The sequence below is a fragment of the Canis aureus genome, chromosome 1 (assembly GCF_053574225.1).
Source record: "Canis aureus isolate CA01 chromosome 1, VMU_Caureus_v.1.0, whole genome shotgun sequence".
In the NCBI taxonomy this organism is placed as follows: Eukaryota; Metazoa; Chordata; class Mammalia; order Carnivora; family Canidae; genus Canis; species Canis aureus.
The window spans coordinates 43,138,418-43,160,005 of record NC_135611.1 but is presented as its reverse complement, the minus strand read 5'-3'; the positions used below and the strand labels follow the sequence as shown (position 1 = coordinate 43,160,005).

General features: G+C 37.3%; 1 protein-coding gene across 14 annotated transcripts in view; it reads left to right on the top strand.

Annotated features, from left to right (window-relative positions):
• SYNE1 (spectrin repeat containing nuclear envelope protein 1) overlaps positions 1-21,588 on the top strand; it is a 448,999-nt gene that overhangs the window by 194,966 nt on the left and 232,445 nt on the right. For all 14 annotated transcript variants that reach the window (XM_077897071.1, XM_077897049.1, XM_077897055.1 and 11 more), the window contains 13 exons: positions 95-274; positions 1,864-2,014; positions 2,241-2,399; positions 3,767-3,949; positions 6,382-6,483; positions 8,823-9,026; positions 10,003-10,210; positions 11,065-11,177; positions 12,227-12,432; positions 13,433-13,588; positions 17,016-17,307; positions 18,314-18,486; positions 21,171-21,480. In XM_077897071.1, the coding sequence (XP_077753197.1) occupies positions 95-274; positions 1,864-2,014; positions 2,241-2,399; positions 3,767-3,949; positions 6,382-6,483; positions 8,823-9,026; positions 10,003-10,210; positions 11,065-11,177; positions 12,227-12,432; positions 13,433-13,588; positions 17,016-17,307; positions 18,314-18,486; positions 21,171-21,480 (2,437 nt within the window). The remainder of the gene's footprint in view (positions 1-94; positions 275-1,863; positions 2,015-2,240; positions 2,400-3,766; positions 3,950-6,381; positions 6,484-8,822; positions 9,027-10,002; positions 10,211-11,064; positions 11,178-12,226; positions 12,433-13,432; positions 13,589-17,015; positions 17,308-18,313; positions 18,487-21,170; positions 21,481-21,588) is intronic.

The window sequence follows — 21,588 nt, the reverse complement described above, 5'->3', positions numbered from 1 at the left end:
TTTTTCTAGATATCTATAGGTATGCTTTAATGGAGAAGAAATATTAGTCCTTACCTTTAGTAAATTAATAATAAAATAACATTTTAATTCACAGACTGAGAGTCTTTAATCAGTTAGAAGATGAATTGAATTCTCATGAGCATGAGCTATGTTGGTTGAAAGACAAAGCTAAACAAATTGCTCAGAAAGACGTAGCCTTTGCATCTGAAGTCGATAGAGAGGTAAACCGCTTGGAGGTCACCTGGGATGATACAAAAAAACTCATTCATGAAAAGTAAGTAAAAAACCTCTCTTTTTTTTTTTTTTTTCAACTTTCTTTTTTGTGTCATTGGGCTGTTGTCTGTTGATTTGCATCAGTGTGATCAAGAATTGAATATCTTTTGCCATCTTAGGTATTCTGTGTCCCTTTAGTACATTAGAAATTTAGTCCTACAGAATTTTGTTGAAGAAGTTGAGATGACAATGATAGGTGTAATTCAGTGCTTGAAAACAGAAGCTGTCGAAAATTATAAAGTGCTACCATGAGAATCTTAACCTTCGATTTTCTTTTTTTGTTTTGTTGTACTTGTTTGTAATTAAGATACGTTTACAAATGGTAAAATTCATCCTCGTTAGTATATGCTCTTAAACTGTATGAGTTTAACACACATGCAGTTTATGACTACACACACACTATATGAGTAACTATTATAACTATAATCTCATATGATCATTCCACCACCTGAAAAAAAAAAATCCCCTTTATCTCATTGTAGTCAGTCTCTCCCCCACTCCCAGTCCCTGGCAACCTTGATCAATTTTCTGTCTCTGTAGTATTGTCTTTTCAGAATCACATACAAATGGATTCTTTCCAGTTTGGATGATTAAAAATAAAGCATATATAAACATTCACATTCAATTTTTTTGTGTGCATAAGTTTTTACTTGGGTAAATAAATTCTTTTACTCAGCACAATGTGCATTGCTATGTGTATTAATAAAGTCCATTCTTCTTATAGTCAGATAATATTCCATTTAATAGGCATACCACAGTTTATTCATTCACCAGTTGATGAATATTTGAGTTCTTTCCAGTTTGGATGATTATAAAAAACCATCTATAAACATTCACATTCAATTTTTTGTGTGTACATAAGTTTTTATTGCACACTGTAGATTATTAATGTAAGCTTTTAAAAATTTAACCATCTTATAAGATTTTATTCCATGTTATTGAACATTCTCCTAAATTGTGCTTTGTTAGAGATTGTACAGTAGTATTCAATTATAAGAAGGTATCAGAATTTATTCAATTATTAGTGTATTTTTAACATTTGGGTTACTTCTATTTTTTTCTCTTGTTATAAATATTAGTATAAAGAATATAATTTTACTTAAATCTTAGGGCACATCTTTTATTCTGAAAAAATTACTACGTGTACAATTGCTTGCTCAGAGGCATTTTACACTTATAAACAAAAACCATCTATTTTGGTTTGGGGTTTGTTTTTGTTTTTGTTTTTGTTTTGCCTTCCCTTAATACACACCATTATGATGTAATAAAGTAATGAAAAAAATTGAAAAACAAAAATTTGTTGTCATCTACATAAGTTTTAGTTGTCAAGAACACATATTTTTTTTCTTGTCATTGAGGTCACAGATTTTACTTTAATGACTGCATTCTTTACTCATGGAGAACAATTTGGACATTAGAGTTAAGTTGGTTTGACCAGAACTCTTGACTTCTAGGTAGAAATATGGTTTCTTCTTGATTCCAGCATCCATCTATGAATATATTTATGTAGTGACATATCAGGTCCAATCATAAGGAACCGTTTACTTTCATACATGATAATAAATGATACCTTTTCTTTAATTACTATAGCCAGGGTCAATGCTGTGGACTTATTGACCTAATAAGGGAATATCAGAACTTGAAGTCAGCTGTATCTAAAGTCCTAGAAAATGCCAGCAATGTGATTGCAACTAGAACTACTATAAAAGACCAGGAGGATCTTAAATGGGCTTTGTCCAAGGTAATAAGCAAAACTATTTTATTGTAGTAGACTACTTAGTAGATCTGATTTTCACATACAATGGATTCTCTGTACAACTCTTGTCAGTGCATATAGATGTAGAAAATTCTGCTGACCAACTCTGCATAAAGTCAACCGTGAATTAAATTTCTCAGAGTCAAATGGTTTTGAATGCCTGACTTATCACTGATTATTTTATTAATTAAGGAAACATTTATGTCCACAGCATGAAACTGCCAAGAATGAAATGTGTAATAAACAGAAAGAATTGGATAACTTTACCAGTAAAGGAAAACAGTTGTTATTTGAGCTGAAAAAAATCCACAGTAGTGATTTCATCTTGGTGAAAACAGACATGGACAGCACTGTGGACAGATGGCTGGATGTAAGATAATCCCCTGGGTTGTACAAACCATTCAAATACTCACATTTGTCAATCATAATTTTGGGCAAAGGATTATTCAGGGATGGAATTACATTTTTAACTTTTAATGCTACATGCAAAATGATATTTTGAAGAAAAACAGTATTCACCTATAGTTTAGAATTAGTAAAAAAAAAAATTATTTGCTTTATTTTGTTAAAACTTAGTGGCAGATTTTTTGAGGGTACTTGGATGGTTCAATCAGCTAAGTGTTCAACTCGATTTCCGCCCAAGTCATGACCTCAGTTTGTGAGATCGAGCCCAAAGTTGATTTCCATGCTGAGCATGGAGCCTGCTTAAGAATCTCTCTCTCCCTCTCCTTCTGCCCCTCCCTCTACTCTTAAAAAAAAACAGTGGCAGATCTTCTAGAATTGCACTTGGTAGCTTTAATTAAAACAAATTTATAACTTTATTTTTTTTCTCAAAACTCTGGGATTATGGATAAATACTGAAGGATAATTTATAAATATCCTACAGAATATTAAACTATAATGTATCATAATTTAGAATAACAAACTATAATTTTACATTGAAAAGCATCAGACTTGTAGTTTATATCCTTGGGTTTTAGTTCTTGCTCTGTCATTTACTAGTTTTGTGACAATAGAACAAGTCACTTGATCTCTCTAGAACTCTCCATCTCAACTCATACATATTTTATGTAGCTTCCAGCTCAAAAATCCAGTGATTCTGTTGTCCTTCTATTAACCTAAAGTGCATTACTGTAGATTAAATTACTTAAGCTGAATTACTAAAGTTAGACATTGATAATTATGTAATGTAATCAAATAATTTGGGGACTGCAGAAAACCTTACCTGCCCCCATTTTTAGAACATTCTTACTATAGGAAGAGTATTAAGCAATAATTCTTTAGTTTAAACATATAAAGTTGGTTGCTGTCATATTTATTTACTCGATAAATATGTTCAAGTCTAATTAATGCCCATTTTTATATTTCAGCATTACAAATAAAAGTGCTTATTATGTTACTTTCAAAGATAAACACAATACTTCCTTAGATGGACCTCTATCCTGTAGAAGTTGACTCCAATAGACCTATTCTTTGTTTCCCAATTTACAAATGAAAATCAAATGTCTCAGAAGTTCGGTCAACTCTCTAAATGACAAAAACAAATTATGTAATTGTTAGCATTTGTTTGAGTCAAGTGCACTGATTCCCTTGCAATAATATTTGTAAAACTTTGTTTTTCAGTCAGAATATAATTTTTTGATTAAGGCAGCATTGACATTATTAGTACTTTGGTGGGATAAGGAGCATCTTTATACTTTGGATTGATGATGCTATGGATTCTGTTTTCTATCCCAGATATCAGAGAAAATTGAGGAAAACATGGATAGGCTGAGGGTAAGCCTGACCATTTGGGCTGATGTACTTTCAAGTAAAGATGAGATCGATGGATGGTGCAACAGTTCTGTTCCGCGGCTGGCGGAAAGCATCAGCAACCTGAATAACAGCCTCAGAGCAGAAGAATTCCTTAAAGAATTTGAGGTAAATTGACTACATTTACCTTGGTGAGCTTGTGAGCTCATTGACCAGAATACAGGAAAGTTGTGTCCTTCTTGTACAGTTTGTTCTTTCTTTCAGAGACACATATGAACATTACAGAAGTTTTAACTATCTTTTGTTATTTACCTGAAAGCTGAATAGGCAATGGATAAGGATTTTCTCCCTATTTTTATCACTTCTTAGTTGGGACTCTGTACTTAAGATATTAGTGAAAAAAGTAAAAGCCCATAAAATCTGTATTTTTCCATTTTCCATTCATCTGAGACTATGGCACCTTCCTATTGGAAAACCAAATTGAAGGTTTTTATAATTTAGTAATATTTACAGGTGATTTTTCTTTCATTCAAACAAGATGTCTATTGAGTATTTACCATATGCTGAACACTTATCTTAGGTACTGGGTTCTCCCACTTCCTCTTCAGAAATGGGAGAAAACTGGAGATTGGAGTATGACAGGCTTCCTCAGAAAGTGGCCTTTTAAAGTTCTAGTCACCAGTTTATTTTAAACTTTTTATTTTCATTTATTGCATTCACTTGTTTATTCACTCATCAGATTCTTAATAAGCACCTAAAATATGTCAGGCACTATTTTAGACACTGAGAATAAACCCTTGTGGCATCTACTTTATTCACATTACACTATGTATGTAAAATGTGCAGTCCTAGTTTAGGCTAGGATGAAAAATGAAGTAAGGTAAGAGGAAATGGTGATAAGAGAAGACTAGTTTCATAAAGCCTATAAACACTACTCTCTATGAGGGCAGAGACTATTCACCAAGCATGTCTGGGTGCTGGGTACTGTGCCCAGCCCACAAATGGAACACAACATGTAGGTAATGAATGGCTGCGGTCGGAAAAAATGTAGGTGAATCAACTGTATACTTGTGTTGTCTAGCTTTGACACAAAGAACTTTCTGGTGATTTTTAAATCAAACGCCTATTTCTAAGGGAAAACTGAGGTAAAGGAAATTAGCCAGACTGAAAATGCGATCAGGAGACCGATACTGCAGTTTCTTAAGTTATCTTTGATGTTGTTAACATTCCAGCTCAAAATAGTGGTGTGCCCTGGAATAGGGTTAGCTTTCAAAAGTCAATTGGTAAATTTTAAAGAAGTTTGCAAACCAGTGTTAACCACAACCATTATTGAAAATTAAATTATAAATTAGTTTACAATCAAATTATATTAAAAATTAAGCTAATAAATACTTAAAACTTATCACTTTTAATTTAAGCTCTACATACAACTATTATCTAGGGTCTTGAGTTGTTGGTATCTGTTAAATCTGCATGGTGAAATATAGGATGCTGTGCTGTAGTGCAGTGCTTCCAAACTGTGTGCAGTGACATTGTGGTATAATGCAAAATGGTGGTAAATACTACAAGTCAGGGTAGAGCTGATTGTTTAATCAGCATGCGGGACCTTCCACTACTGGCCTCTGGGATCCAGGAAACCAAAGGGCATCAGTCCCACATTCATATGCAGGTTCAGTCACTCACAAAGGTGGGTTTTTTAATGTTACCGACTATCTTTGTGGTACAGTAACTAATAAAGTTAGCAGCCCAGATTGAGCCCTGTGCCTTATTATGCACTGCTGTTGCAATTCAAAAGTAAAGTGTATAAGGGTGAAGGTGTAATCTTTAATTGCTCAGCCTGCTCCTGGAGAAAGCCAGTGGGCCTGACAGTTAGTTCATCATGGCTCACTTGGTAAGTAAATTACTTTCTGGATTGAAGGCATCAGGAGGTTTGTTAGTGTCCACAAAGCACCAAAATGCTGTATTTAAGATGAGAAGGATATCTATCAAATGTTCCTTTGTGGCCCCAAAAAAACCATGCAATTTATAAGCATCTAATTTGTTTAGTAATGATTCTTTGCCTATTTTTTCTTTGTTTTGTGTTAGTGTTGGTGCAAAATAATAAAAAATCGGAAAGCAAAAAAATAAAAAGGTATTTATTTAAAATACAAGTATTTTATGTTTTTATTTGAAACATTTCTGATGTATTACATATAGTCTACATATAGTGAGGCACTCTTGACATATATTTGCTTTGAAATACTTCCTCAAAACTTAATTCTGCCTTGGGAGCCAGTGCTATTAATGCTAATGAGTAGATGACAGTTACTGTAAATTCCCACTAACTCAAGACTTTTTAGTTAGTGTTTAATTCTTTCCAGGAGATTTTTTTTTCCAATAAAAGAGGATGGGAAGAAAGTTCTGCATACTCCCTAACATTCAAAGTAAAAGTTGATGACATTTTTCCACATGCGTAAATAATGAGTCCTCAGAAAATCAGAGATTTTTTTTTTTTAAAGCCTGGCTTAAAGTTGGGTTAACTCTTGAAATTATTAAGTGCCAAATGTAATATGACAATGTTTGGACTAGTTATGCTTTTTCTCTTTCTTTTATTTTGGCAGTCTGAAGTTAAAAACAAAGCATTGAGACTGGAAGAACTTCATTGCAAAGTTAATGATCTTAAAGAATTAACTAAAAATCCAGAAACACCACCAGACCTTCAGGTAAGTACTCAATCAGGTTAGTAACAACTACTGTATACTGACTCTGTCTCAAGTATAATCTCTAGTATCATTGATATATAATAACAATAAACAAATGTTATCTGTTATATATATGTATTTTCATTGTCATCATCATAATTTCAAGCAAACATGTGGATCTTACCATATATGGATGTTAAAACATTAACATCTTTAGAATTCCTTGTGCTAGTATTAATAGCATATCTCTAACACAAATATTAAAATAAGATAAGTTCCCCTTTTCCTTACTAAATTTTGGCAATAGTATCATCTAGCTTGCCTCATATGGACCATTTTATGTCTGGACCAGACCAGAAACCACATTTATGAATATTGATATTTTCCTAATTCATTTACTCAGTGATTGAGTCTGCCATTGCAAACCTCTTTTCAGGGCTTCATGGGTGTCACAGATCCCCAGGGAACAGGAGGGAGGCTGGGGTAGACCAGCTCTGACCAGGAAGCCTGGGCTAGGTCAGTGAGGGAGCTCTAGGAGCAGGCAGCATAGGGGGCCTTTTGGCAGCAGCACTACAGGCTCCAGGCTAAATGTTCTGCTGCCTTACTTTAACCTGTGAATTTGTGGCTGCCCTCATGGATTTTCTCTGCATTTTCCTTCTTCCTGTTGTGCCTTTCTACTTTACCTACTGCTTCTTGCTTACCCATCTATCTTGCTTGATTCTACACTTGCTTTGACCAGAGACTGTATATCTGTCACTTAATATCATCAGTGAATGATATGCATGGACCAGAATGTTAGAAGTTCACCTGAAGCAAGAATAGACAAAGGGTACTAATTACAGAGAAAACTAAAAAGGAGTGCTTATGCATGTTGCTTGTGCCACAATATAAATGAGCAACAGGTAGACTTTTACAGAGTTAAGATGGAGGCAGGGTTTTGGGAGAGAGCTACTGTTTTATACTCTGCCTTCTTACCCTCCCCCCCCACACACACACACACTCAACAAAAAGGTGTTGGGACACCTGTTCTTTACCTTAAAATAAGGAAAAAAGCTTTAGTGGTACCATCTGGAAAAAATAACACGTGCCCCTGCAGTTAGTGGACTCTGAAGTCTACTATCTAACTCCCCCAAAAGACCTTATGGGTGAAAGACAGGCTGGCTAACTGTTGGTGTATTTGCCAAAAGAGAAGTAATTGTATTGAGTGGTGTGCATCTTAGAATCATCTGATGTGAATGCCAGAGTGTTACACTCCCCGTCGTGTCCCCCTCCGTCAAGAAGTGAATTATCAGAAGAAAAGCAAGGAGAAAGCATCTGTGTGTGATTATCTCAGAAGGCTTTCTGGGGGAAGAACAGGCCTCAGCAGCAAGATACAGAGCTGTCCACAGGCTGTGGAAGGAGAAAGAGGAGTACATAGCTTGCATCTAGGCAGTGTCAATGGGAGGTCCCAGCAGTAAGGGGAGTCTCAGAAAACCCCGCAGATTAAGTTGTGTAACAGGAGAGAATGGGAACCATCATCCAGCCTTGGAACAGCTTGGATGCCAGCTCACAACAGTTGGATGCCAGCTCACAACAGTTGTCAAAATTTCAGAGCCCCTCACCCACCTCCTGCTTGTTCAAGCCTGTAGAGGTCAGAAGCTGGAAAATGTGGGGGAATAGAAGTAAAGTGAAGAAAGAGAAAAAGGCACCTGGCCCTTTTCTTCAGATGGGCTTCCTGTTTATAGCAGATCTGAGCTAGGGGTAAGAAAAAAGCCTTAACTTTAAGTTCAATGTGTTGATTATTAAATGGGTCTAGATGTTTTAACTGTGGAATTGAAACCATTTTGCAATTTATCTTGATTATAAGTCCTTTTATTATCTATAGGACCAGAGAAGTCAGGAGCCCTCCCAAAACAGATCGTTTGGGAGAGAAGAAGTAGCCTCACTGAATACTTTAAAGGGGGAGACAAAAATAAAATTGTTTCAAGATAAAATCCTACAGTGGTATTCAAAGCAGTGGTTACATCAGGGCATGAAATGAGTGTTTCCCAGGAAGAAGTAAGAGCAGGTTTTGGTCCCCAACTTGGTAACTCCGTGTAGGTTGAGCTCTGCTTTGGAAGTGTGATTCCTTGGACCATCAATCAGAATGCCACTTCAACATCCAGTGTCAACTGTAATCCTTACTCTTTCTAGTTTCCCATCACTTACAATGTTTGACCGCTTGTGCCTGCTGATTTCCCTTCTTAGAAAAGTTGAATTAGCATCCATGGTTAGGCTTATGTTTTGTTTTGTTTTTCTGTTAAGCTGCACATGAACAGAATTCCTACTCAATGAGTGTTTTGGTCTTCACAGATTTTAATGAAATCCTACTTCATGTTTAGTTTGTAGAAGCAGACCTAAGGCAGAAACTGGAGCATGCCAAAGAAATTACTGAAGAAGCAAAAGGAACCTTGAAAGATTTCACTGCTCAGAGTACACAGGTGGAGAAATTTATTAATGACATAACAAGCTGGCTGACAAAAGTAGAAGAATCATTGATGAACTGTGCCCAGACTGAGACATGGGAAGGGCTGAAAAAAGTAAAGGTAGGTAATTATCTATCATTAAGCATTTATACTTCCAATGGTAATACTGGTTTTCCTATTTTGTGGTGACTGGAATAAAAATAAAACTTTTGCTCTCAGTTACCTATATTAGCACCAGGCTGACTAATTCATGATATTGGATACAGCAAAGTAAGTCAACAAATGAAGAAATGATTGCAGGTAGTAGGAAATAGAAGGTTAATAATCTAAAAACAGAAAGCATGCATTACTGTAGGACCTGCTCATAAGCTATGCATATTCATATATTTTTTACTAAATGGGTAGAGCTTATAGAACACCTGTTTGAATTTCCATGAATTTTCACATTTGAATGCCAAATACTTTTTTATTTCTTAATTATTTTTATTGGTGGCTATGACTGCTTTTATCTAGAGAAGGATACATTAAAAAAAACAGTTGAGAAACAATATTCTACTACTATGTCATCTGTCTGTAGAGATAATGTTCCTGATCAACTGTCTATAAAGCTTGTGAGTTGATTTGACTCTTCAACATATGTGATCTGTTGTCTTTAGCATATTTTCTTACTGTACTTAAATTTTAAAAAGTAACTAATGGTATTTTGGTGAGGCCTATGACCCTAAAACAAAGCCCAAGAAGCCCATCAAAGAATGTGAACTTAGGCAGAGACTCCATTAATAGTTTCTAATCAACTAAACCCAATATTATGGGCTGGGAATCCCTAAGAACATATTTAGTTGCTTGGAATCCTAGACTATAGCCCAAATCCTAGTACCTTTGAACAGCTGTTTGCTGTTCCTGAGGAGAACTGGGCAAAACTCTGAAAGAGTCAACACAGATCTATTATACTAGAAAAAAAAAATCCCACAAAAATGCATGCATTACTGAGTGGATTTCAACAACATAAGTTTCTAAAGAAGTACCATAGTGAGGTAGAGGGGTATTTTCCCTTGAATGTGATGAATATCTTTCATGACATTCTTTTATTCTGTAGGAAATACAAAAGGAACTTCAGAGTCAGCAAAGCAACATCAGCTCCACCCAAGAAAATCTCAACAGTTTGTGCCGAAAGTACCACTCCGTTGAGTTGGAGAGCCTGGGGAGTGCCCTGACCGGCCTTATAAAGAACCAGGAAGCTGTGAGCCAGTTGTGCTCCAAAACACAGGCCAGCCTTCAGGATTCTCTGGAGAAGCACTTCAATGGTGAGCTCCGACAGGGCTTAGCATGAATCGTTTGTTTATAAGAAAGAATCCAAACCAAATGCTGCCTAGAAACTGCCAGCAATAGTTGGAAATACTTTACAGAAGAATATTATTAAGAATATTATTTTAAATTCATTTGTGTGTTGAGATTTGGGCAGTGAAAGGGCTGTGTTTGGACTCCCATCATGAGCTGATTTCTTCCTTTTTCTCCCCAAGCAAGTAGAAATCCACCATATTGAGGATTCCGAGTTTGATCAGGATTTTCTACATTTAGCTCATTTTTGTGGAAAATTACTTCCACTGCTGTGATGAAGCAACACAGTAAGCTTGGAAACCAGGAGACACCATGAAACAGCAGCAGCTGTATAGTCCAGGAGAGCTATGCCAGTCTCGTGTCCCTAACTCGGCTTCCACACAGCTGTGCCTCTGCCCTGATGAAGAAGCAGAATGATGGTCTGTCAGGTTAGGAGAGGAGATGTTTCCTTCCTTTGCCATAAAAATGGCTTTAACACCCCTACAGCCTTTCTTCCTTCACTCTCTTCCATATTCAGGCAATTTTCTTTCTTTACCAAGAGAAACAAACACAATGGGAAATCAGATATTTCAGGAATACAAATTTCTTTTCAGCCTTTTCCCTGAGATAATTTCTCCATTCTGCCCCAAACAGTCATGGTTATAGATCATGTTGTAATATATTCTATTAATATTATTGTTGTTCTTGTTATTATTTTCTTTCTGGAACATTCTGTAAGGCAACATGCAGTGAGCTGAAGGCCAGAATTAATTCACTGTGGTAATCCTAGAAACTCATTCAATGTTCTGGATGTATTTCTCATTTTCATTATTTTCAAAAGAGTCTATGCAGGAATTCCAAGAGTGGTTTTCTGGAATAAAGACAGCAGCAAAAGAATCATCTGACAGAACTGGTGACAGCAAAGTTCTAGAGGCAAAGCTCCATAATCTTCAGGTATGAGAGCTGGCAATGCTTTTCCTTCTTCCCTAAACTGCACTCCTGTGCCTTCAGGTCAGACCTAAATCGTCTTCTTCTACAGGTCTTATTTTATTCAAACTTTTCTTCTTCTCTAATAGAATTAGATTCCTTGAATTGTAAGGAGATAAGCAATATGAAAAGTATGTTGAGAAAATAAGTCAGAGCTACAGAATTTCTTGATCTTGTTCTTCTCTCTTTTAGCCTATTGACCATTCTTTAGAATTCATCCAAAACTAAACCTAGTTTTAATTTTTCTAGCAGTAAAAACATAAATAATTCTATTTCATATCACTACTGTGGAAGAGTTTTAAAAGGAAGACATACTTATAATTTTTAATAACCTACAGTCTAAATTTGAAGCTAGGATATACTCAAAGTAATAGATAATATAGGTTTTACAGGTTTTACTGACTGAAAAATATATGACTTCAAGAAGGAAAAAAGCCCTTGTGAAGTAGAGTTCAGAAGTGATTGGCTCAAATTGAGTTTTGGACAAGCTTTTCAGGTAGCTCATCTGAACAAAGCACTGCATTAAGTATTATTTTAAAAAATATGAAAGATCATATGCATGAGCATGGCTCTTTATCAAGAAAAGAAGGGACCTGAAGGGAGAATTTGTGTACAAGGTGGATCAGAAGAGGAAGAGGGGTGCAAGCAGCTAACCAGTTAGAGGGTGTCACACTAATGTGTGAAGAAGTGTAGCCGGGGCTGGGCTGGGTCAGTGAGAATGGGGCGAAGCTAAGAGAAATACCTTGATGAGAACACCTTCCTTTGCAGGCTGGCCTTGTTCACAGTTTAGTCCGCAGTCAGTGGTTCCAATGACTGACTGGTACCGTGTTCGATTATGAGCTGGATTCTATCTAGTTGTACATTCTCACTTGGGCCTTTTTAAAGACTTTCTGCCTCTAGGCTCTGTCTTTCTTCTCTTGCTCTACTATCTCAACTAAAATTATAATCAGTGCTCCCATGCTCCAGGTCTCTGAGTAATAGTGAATATTCTATGCCACCTTTATTTCTTGAAACAGAACATTTTGGACTCAATCAGTGATGGGCAGAGCAAGCTTGATGCTGTGACTCAGGAAGGACAGACTTTGTATGCTCATGTGTCTAAGCAAATTGTCGGCAGCATTCAGGAAAAAATTACAAAGGCTAATGAGGAATTTCAAGCATTTCTGAAACAATGCCTTAAAGACAAGCAGACTCTTCAAGACTGTGCTTTAGAACTTGGGAGGTAGGTTGTTTTGAAAAGTGTAGACTCCATCATACACAGATATGTTTTCAAAGACTTTGAAAAGAGACATTGTGAGTGAACAAATAATATTTGAAACTGTGTTTAAATTATAATAAGCTTCAGCCTTAAGTACAGGTTTATACTAGGACAATAATTAATTGCTTGGACTCTGATGGTGCTGTTTGGCTTTATTTTCTACATAGAAAAAGTAAGGAATTATATTCACTGGTTATTATAAATGGCATGCGTGCATGTATATTTGTCTGTGTGATTAACTCAAAATATGAGAGCTTTGATGCTCAGGTTTTAGATTATTCAAGTCTTTTATTTGTGTTCACTTCTGTTGGGTTGGAGTGATGGCAAGAAACACTTGCCAAATTTCTGTGAATGAAGATTCTGGTCAGGAAACTATGTCAACAGGGGTAAATATAAAATTAGAAGAAAAGAACCCCCAAAAACTAGGGAGAAAAAGATGTCAGCATAATCAAAATGACTTCTGATCACAAAGTAATTTGCTTTACTCTTACTTAGGTTTCTTAGAGAAGTTATGTTGTTTTCAAAACTTTGAGCCTTGTGTTGTTATGCCATATTCAAATCTCCGTAAGATACAAAGACACAGAAATGACTTTCCCTACTTTTTCCAGGGCTTCCCCTGCCATACTTAATCCTTTGGCCCAAATTCAGAGTCCTGTAGTAAGACACAAAGTTAAGTGCACATTGACATGAGAATGGAATCTTGCTGACAATTACGAGCTGATTACCAGGAATTCCATTCAGCAAGATAGGGTGACTGTGTTAGGATCTCAAGAGAAATTTCCATGAGTTTTCATTTTGTTACTGAAATAAGTAATAATTTGGAAGGGCTTACTGTTGGGTTTTCTTCCATACTTGAAAATTCATGAGATTTTTAATTGCCATAGACATTGAGACCTCAGATATTAGAATTTATTGATCATAATGAGTGCAGAAGAATTTCTACAAAGTATTTTCTTTTCTGTAGCTTTGAGGATCAGCATAGAAAACTGAACTTATGGATCCATGAAATGGATGAAAGATTAAGTACAGAAAACTTAGGAGAGAGTAAACAACACATTCCTGAGAAGAAGAATGAAGTCCATAAAGTTGAAATGTTTCTAGGAGAACTGCTGGCTGCAAGGTATGGTGCTGAAATGAAGTAGGTCCTTTCCCTACTAACAAGTTTTTGTTTGGTTGGTTGGTTAGTTGGTGGTGGTTGTTTATATGTATTCTAGACATAGAATAAATGTCTAGAATACAGATGATTGTGCATTGTTCTCTGGCAGATTGGTAATCTGGAGAGAACCTATATAGAAGTGAGGAGCTATCTTCATCCATGTCCCTTTGCTCAACAAACTGGACAGGCCATTCATTTCTTGTATTTCTTGATATCAGCCTCTAAGCATTATGCTGCTAAGTAATACCATACTTTATTCTTGGGGGTTATTATAAGGATAGAAGGTCATTATAAAGGTAGTCTTCACTTACATAATAATACTATACTAAAGAGTATAATGCTAAGTGAAATGCTAAGAGAAAGACAAATACCATTTGATTTCACTCATATGTGGAATTTAAGAAACCAAACAAATGAGCAAAGTAGAAAAAAGAGAGAGAGAGAAACCAAGAAATTGATTTCTAACAAGAGAGAATAAACTGATGGTTACCAGAGGAGAGGTAGGAGGGAAGATGGATGAAATAGGTAAAGGGGATTAAGATTACACTTATGATGAGTACAGAGTAATGTATAGAATTATTGAATCACTATATTGGACACTGGAACGAATATAATGCTGCATGTTAACTATAATGGAATTAAAAGAAAAAAGATAAAAAAAGAAACAACGCAATAGACCCTGTTTGCATATATTCTTCACAGACTTTAGCATCTAGTTCCATTTCTAATCCACCCCCATCCTTATCATATTCTTAGTAAAGCAAAAGGTATGGTCATTAAATCTGACTGTCCTGGAGGTTTTGCTTCTTTACTACAGTATTTGTCTCTTCATTGTTTCCTGACTAAACAGATCTTTCTGGCTCCTTTCCCAGGCAAAGTTCTCTGGACTATGCTTTTGACTCCACCAGCTTCAGAGCTTTGCTCCCTAAATTCATGATCCAACTGACTTTGTTGGTACTTAGAGTGCAGCTTGACCCAAAACTTCTTATCTATCATCTTAAAGAGCAGATACACTCATCTGTGAAGCAAGAGAGGCTAGCACCCTGCCTGCTTAATCAGAAAAATTAGCAGCAGTGATCAATTCAGGTCTGAGGGATCCCTGGGTGGCGCAGCGGTTTAGCGCCTGCCTTTGGCCCAGGGTGCGATCCTGGAGACCCGGGATCGAATCCCACATCGGGCTCCCAGTGCATGGAGCCTGCTTCTCCCTCTGCCTGTGTCTCTGCCTCTCTCTCTCTCTCTCTCTGTGACTATCATAAATAAATAAAAATTAAAAAAAAATTCAGGTCTAATTCTGATCATATTCATTCCTTGTTTCTGCTGAGTCTTCTTTTTGGTCAAACTTACCTAGTATTCCTTGCCTTAAAAAACAAACACATCCACAAATATGACACATAATGAGCTATTATTAGCGTGTTAGTTTGATGACTATTATAAAATTTCCCTGCAGTGCTTTGGTCCCATTCTATGAGCCCTTACCATTGGGTCCACTCTTTGTTGACTCTGCACATGCCAACCCCCAACAGTGAATTCCTCAAGGCCAGGCATCTTTAAGTTTTTATCATTATTACAGTCCCAATGTCTGATATAGTGCCAGGAAAAGAAAATATTTGCTGAATTAATATGATAGCATAATCATTCCAACTATATAGCTTTCTGAAATTTATACTGCATTTTATTTGTTTTTTAAATCTTGACTTGGATCTAGGTAAAATGTAACATGGGCTGACCTACTTCTCTCTTTCTTCCAGACTTCTAAAATGACTTTACATATTCTTCTTGAGCTTTTACCCCTGACATTTCAGGACCAGATGCTAAGAGTCCTTAAGTGTGTCTGCTCCCAGGCTCTTTGTACCTGGTTACTTCTCTAGACAATTCTATTGTACTCTGCTGCTCACCCAGCTTCTCCAGCTGAGTCACCTGACCCTCACCTGCTGGCCACTTGATTCCCCCAGTCCTCTGGATTTTTCATCATTGTATTTCCAGTACTCAACTATCTTGGAGGGTTGCATTTTTTAAAAGTACCCCAGATTAATAATTATTGAACTTTTATCATCCATGAAACAATCCTTGTAGTAACAAGTGATATACATTGTTTTGAATTATTTAGCTCACATCCTTGCTTAAGCCAGCTTCTTGTTTTATCAGACTATAAGAAATGTAATTTAGAGTAGATGCAATATTATATAAATTATATATCTCCCAGAGGGCCACAGGATGCTATGTCTTTGGTAGATGCTCAGAAAAAAGTGACAGACCTTGTAGGAGATAAAGTTTGTATTATTTTTCTAGTATTCAGAAGAGTTCATGTTCACACATCTGTACTCTCTCTTCTGGTATCCTGGGAATTTCCTGATAGACATGCTGATCAGAGTTCAGAACTCTGTAAAACAAGATGAAGCCAACCTAGCCACATATGACTACACTTTCCCTTGACTTAATTAACATAACTCCAAACTGAGATGAGCCAAGTGCCCAAGGTACAACAAGGAAACTCATCAGCACTCATATAATGGCCTTTTGAAAGAAACTGGTGTTTTGCATTTTATCTTCTGGATTGGGTCCTGGGGATATGAGATGAATGCGATAATCCTGGCTTCCAGAAGGTGAAAGCTCTGGACTGAGACAGGGTGTAGGAGGGGATAGAGCAAGACAGGGCAGAGAGCAGAAGGCACATGAGGTCAGCACAGTACTGCCCAGGGAGGTGACGCCTGCCCTGCGATTTGAAGGTTTAGCCAGGAGGGAAGCAGAGGAGAGTAGACGCATTTTTACAAAGCAGGAATCCCCACATATACACCAAAAAGCAGAGGTTTGGGGACATCTCAGGATTAGGATATTTAGTCGGAACAGAGGTGCTAGAGATGAGGCTGCAGAGGCAGTCCTGGGCCATTTTCTGAAGTGAATTCCTCATAATCCAGAGGCCAGGATCTAGGCACAGCACAGACAGAATGAAATTCCCCGGTGTAAATTGACTACATTAAGAGAAATGGTAGAGAATGTAAGTAGCCGGCCCTGTGAAGGTCCTGGGCCCTTGGCATCTTCATTTTATTTTATTTTATTTATTTATTTTTTAAAGATTTTTATTTATTTATTCATAAGAGACACACACAGATTGAGAGAGAGAGGCAGAGACACAGGGAGAGGGAGAAGCAGGCTCCATGCAGGGAGCCCGATGTGAGACTTTATCCCAAGTCTCCAGGATCAGGCCCTGGGCTGAAGGCGGCGCTAAACCACTGAGCCACCCGGGCTGCTCAGCATCTTCATTTTAAAGGCATGTCAGCTGAACTCTAGTCTGGTTACTTCTCTAGTATCAACAATCACTGGTCACTCTGCTGTGCTCTAGGATGTCAGAATTCTTTTTTTTTTTTTTTTTTTTTTTTCCTGTTTTCTTTAGAGAATCTTTGGATAAGCTTTCCCAGAGAGGGCAGCTTCTCAGTGAAGAAGGCCATGGTGCTGGGAAAGAAGGACGCCTGTGCTCCCAGCTCCTCACTAACTACCAGAACTTACTCAGAATGACCAAAGAGAAACTCCGGAGCTGCCAGGTGGCCCTGCAAGAGCACGAAGCCCTGGAGGAAGCCCTGCAGAGCATGTGGTCCTGGGTGAAAGCCATTCAAGACAGACTGGCTGGTGCAGAGAGCACCATCGGAAGCAAAGACACTTTAGAAAAGCGGCTGTTACAAATACAGGTAAGCAGAGCACCAGCCAGGCCTGACAACTTCTGAAGACCAATTTGCTCAGATTCACAATGTTTGAATTGGGTCCCAATTGTTCTGTGACCCTCTAAATAAAGATTTTGGGGCAAAATGGAGAAAATATTCTGTTTGCAAAAGAGGTATGGAGGAATCATGTTTTCCCTTTGTGAAGGAACATTTTTGTTTCAATAGCTTTAAAATGATTTTTAATTTCACTTAGTGAGTATTCAGCAAATGTAGACTACTTACTCCAAGCACTATGCAAGCTGTTGGGATAATAGAAGTAAGAATTGGTGCCTGCATTCTAAGTGCTCACAGTCTAGTGGGAGAGGCTAACCTATGAATTATTACTTGCAGTACCCCTAGGAATTAGGCAGGTAGTGACAGTAGGGGACCATTAGGTTTGTGACAAGTGTGGGACCATTAGGTTTGTGACAAGTGTGTCTTCATTTTCAAAAGAATTTATTTTTATTTTGAAACCAACATTCAATAAATGTATAATTTTCTAGGTTAATGGCCCAGAGTTTTCCAGGAATTTAAATTGGAGTTAATTCTTGATTCCCAGACTCCTGATATCTGATATTTAAATTAAGTGTCATATTACAATAGGGTACAGAGTTTGTTGTGTTTTGATTTTGTTGTTGTTGTTGTGATTGTGTTTTCATTTTAAAGTGCATAAGGTAGAGAGGCCTGGGTGGTTCAATTGGTTAAGTGTCAGCCTTTGGCTCAGGTCATGATCCCAGGGTCCTGGGATTGAGCCCTGCATCAGTCTCTCTGCTCAGCAGAGAATCTGCTACTCCTTCTCCTTCTGCTCCTCCTTCCACCCATGCTTGCACATACACACACTCTCTCTCTCTCAAATAAATACATAAAATCTAAAAAAAAAAATAAAGTGAGTAAAGTATTCCCTATATTGATTCTCATGGGAAACATAACTGTTCCTAAAAATATGAGAAGGTTTTAATATTCCTACTGACCTGTATTCACTGTTCCTCCATAGGATATTCTCCTGATGAAAGGTGAAGGAGAAGTTAAGTTGAACATGGCCATTGGCAAAGGGGAACAGGCCTTGAGAAGTAGCAACAAACAAGGTCAGAAGGTGATTCAGACTCAGCTACAGACCCTTAAAGATGTGTGGGCTGACATCATGAGCTCCTCCGTACATGCTCAGAGGTACAGAGCCTATTTTTAGTGTTTATTTGCCTACACGCAACCTACTGGGCTTAGTAAAATGATGGAACAATGCTGAGAGTGTATCTTGCGGTAGAGTTACCAAGCATATTATTTTAGCTAGTTGTATGCTTTCTTGTCTTTGCTTGGATTGTATTTTCTGTAATGGGAAAGACAGTTGTATTTGTTTGCTTGTTTGGTGTGTGTGTGTGTGTGTGTGTGTGTGTAATATTTATATCTCCCATAATATTTCTCATGGAATCTTATACACACCATGGACTCAGTAAGATACCACCTTTCAATTCATCAAAGCAAGCCTTTAATAACTTTTCCCTTTTTAGAGGAACATATGGGAAATTAATTTGGTAGCTATGGAGCTTAACTATGAGTGTTTTTTATAACCAGAAGCCATGTCACCCACAAAGGCGCTGTGGAAATATGTGTAGGGTTTTTGATTATCATAGCGATGGGTGCATTCCTGACATTTAGTGAGTGAGGCCAGGAGAGCTTACATCCTGCAGTGCATGAGCACATTCTCACAGCCAACAATCAACCCACCCAGGATTCCCTGGTGCCCCTGTTGAAAGGCACTGGAGCAATTAGAGAAGATACTTATTGTTACACCAGGTGGTGTTATTGCTGTTACATTTATGAGCGGGGGTTTTTCACCTTCCTCTCTTTTCCAAGAATCCGCAAATAACCTGGCTGGCTGGTTGGACAAATGACCCTCAGTCAGAATTATACTAAATTACCTTCCGGAAGCCATGTTCTGAAAGCTATGTATAGTGTTAGGTCACTGAAGAAGTATGTGTTTAATAATAAATAAACGAATAGCATAATAAATGGATGAAGAAAAGATTAAAATTCAGCACAAAACAAAACAGCTCTGCAATTATCCACAATGTAAACAGTGAAGCATGGTTACAACTAAAATTTTGGAAGCTTCATTCTGTTTTGTTTTATTTCCTTTAAATAGGGAACACAGGTGGAGACTCGTAAAGTCAGCAGGACTTTGAATCCAATAATACTCATAATGGTCCACAAAGAAAAAAAGTCAGATCCCGTGGTTCTGATAGCATGGACCACTGGAGCATGGACTAACTCCCAGTGCTTGGCAATGGGCCAGTTCCAGAAAAGTGAATAAGAATATGGGTGAATAGTTTTGGGATGTTGGAATAAAACATTAAATATAAGAAGCAGATTCAAATCCTTGATTCTTCCTTTTCAGCAAGAAATTAAATTTGACAACCACATATTGAGCAGTAGTGGTGCTCTAATTGTTAAGCTAAAATAGTTGACCAAAGCAAAGTAGTTTTTGCTTCCAAAGTGCTCAGAGGCTAGGGTAGCATGCATCCTAAAACACTCTGACTCAGATTGCATTACTACAACACTGTGGGACTGTAGGATGATGCTTCTGAGGTTGCTTCTGGAGATGTGAGATTGATTTATACTTTCTGGTAAATTCTTTGAGGAAAGGATAGCACTTTAAGGCACTTATGCTGAGGTTAATATTGATGCAAAAGGGACAATTTTAGGAGATGCTGGAAGTATATTTACCAGAGATAATACTCCAGGATAATAGGGTCATATGCATGGGACGCTCAGAATGGTCACCAAAGATGAGTTTAGAATAGTTTGTAGGGACACCTGAGTGGCTCAGTAGTTGAATGTCTGCTTTAGTTCAGGTCATGATCCCGGGGTCCTGTGATGGAGTCCAGTATCAGGCTCCCTGCAGGGAGCCTATGTCTCTGCCTCTCTTTGTGTGTCCCTCATGAATACATAAATAGAATAGTTTGTAAAGCTAAATAATGGAAGTTTTTTTTAAAAAAATACCAGTATGAAGAGCCTTTTACTTGATAATCTGGAGAGCTGTTTACTTGATTATTATTTATATGACTAACGTGACTATGTTTTTATAAATATATTAAGCTTTTTCTTCCTTCACAACATTCAACTCAGAAGCACTAAGCCTATGCATATACATCCTTAAGTGAAGATCAGTGTAATGATATCATTTACTTAGAAAGAATACCTTAGGGACACCTAGGTGGCTCAGCAGTTGAGCGTCTGCCTTCCGCTCAGGATCCTAGGATCCGGGATTGAGTCCCACATCGGGCTCCCTGCAGGGAGCCTGTATCTCCCTCTGCCTGTGTCTCTGCCACTCTCTCTGTGCTCTTTGTGTCTCTCATGAATAAATAAATAAAATCTTAAAAAAATACCTTAAATTTTGGGGTTTTTTTTGCTTTTTTAGTTTTTGTTTTTTTTTAATTTTCTCTTTAAATTTTTAATTCTAGTTAATAAATAGTTATCAACTGATTTGAATAAGGGGTAAACAGAGTCCAGGAAAATTAAGAATTGATATATATTAAAATGTAATTGGTGCCCCAGCAGTGATGTTTTAAAAACAAAACATATAACTTTGTTTATTTAGATCAATTAGCATTTGGAAGACAAACTTTAGATGCCTATATGACTATACCACCTTACTTCAAATTCGACATAGATTTTTTTCTTTGAAGAAACTGTCATGGGTCAGAGGAAGTCTTCCTCCCTGCACTTAAAATCAGAGTTTTCATCACAGAATAGCATTCAAGTCAAACAGGTTACATGTATGCAATGCCCTCATACTTGGTTTCAGTAGAGATGACAAGATAGCTTATTTTTGTAATATGTGACATTAATTCTAGCACTTTGGAGTCTGTGATTAGCAAATGGAACGACTATCTAGAATGGAGGAACCAGTTGGAGCAGTGGATGGAATCGGTGGATCAAAAAGTAGAGCATCCCTTGCAACTGCAGCCAGGTCTGAAGGAGAAGTTTTCCCTTCTGGATCACTTCCAGTCCATAGTATCTGAGGCAGAAGATCATGCTGGAGCCCTGCAGCACCTCACCTCAAAATCCAGGGAGCTTTACCAGAAGACAGAGAATGAATCTTTCAAGGAAACGGCTCAAGAGGAACTGAAAACACAGTTTAATGACATAATCACTGTTTCCAAGGTTAGTGTTTTATATTGAAGAAAAAAACCTTTAAGGTTCAGGAAAAGAATATATTACCACTTCAGGGCACCTTGGTGGCCCAGTCAGTTAAGCATCTGACTCTTGATT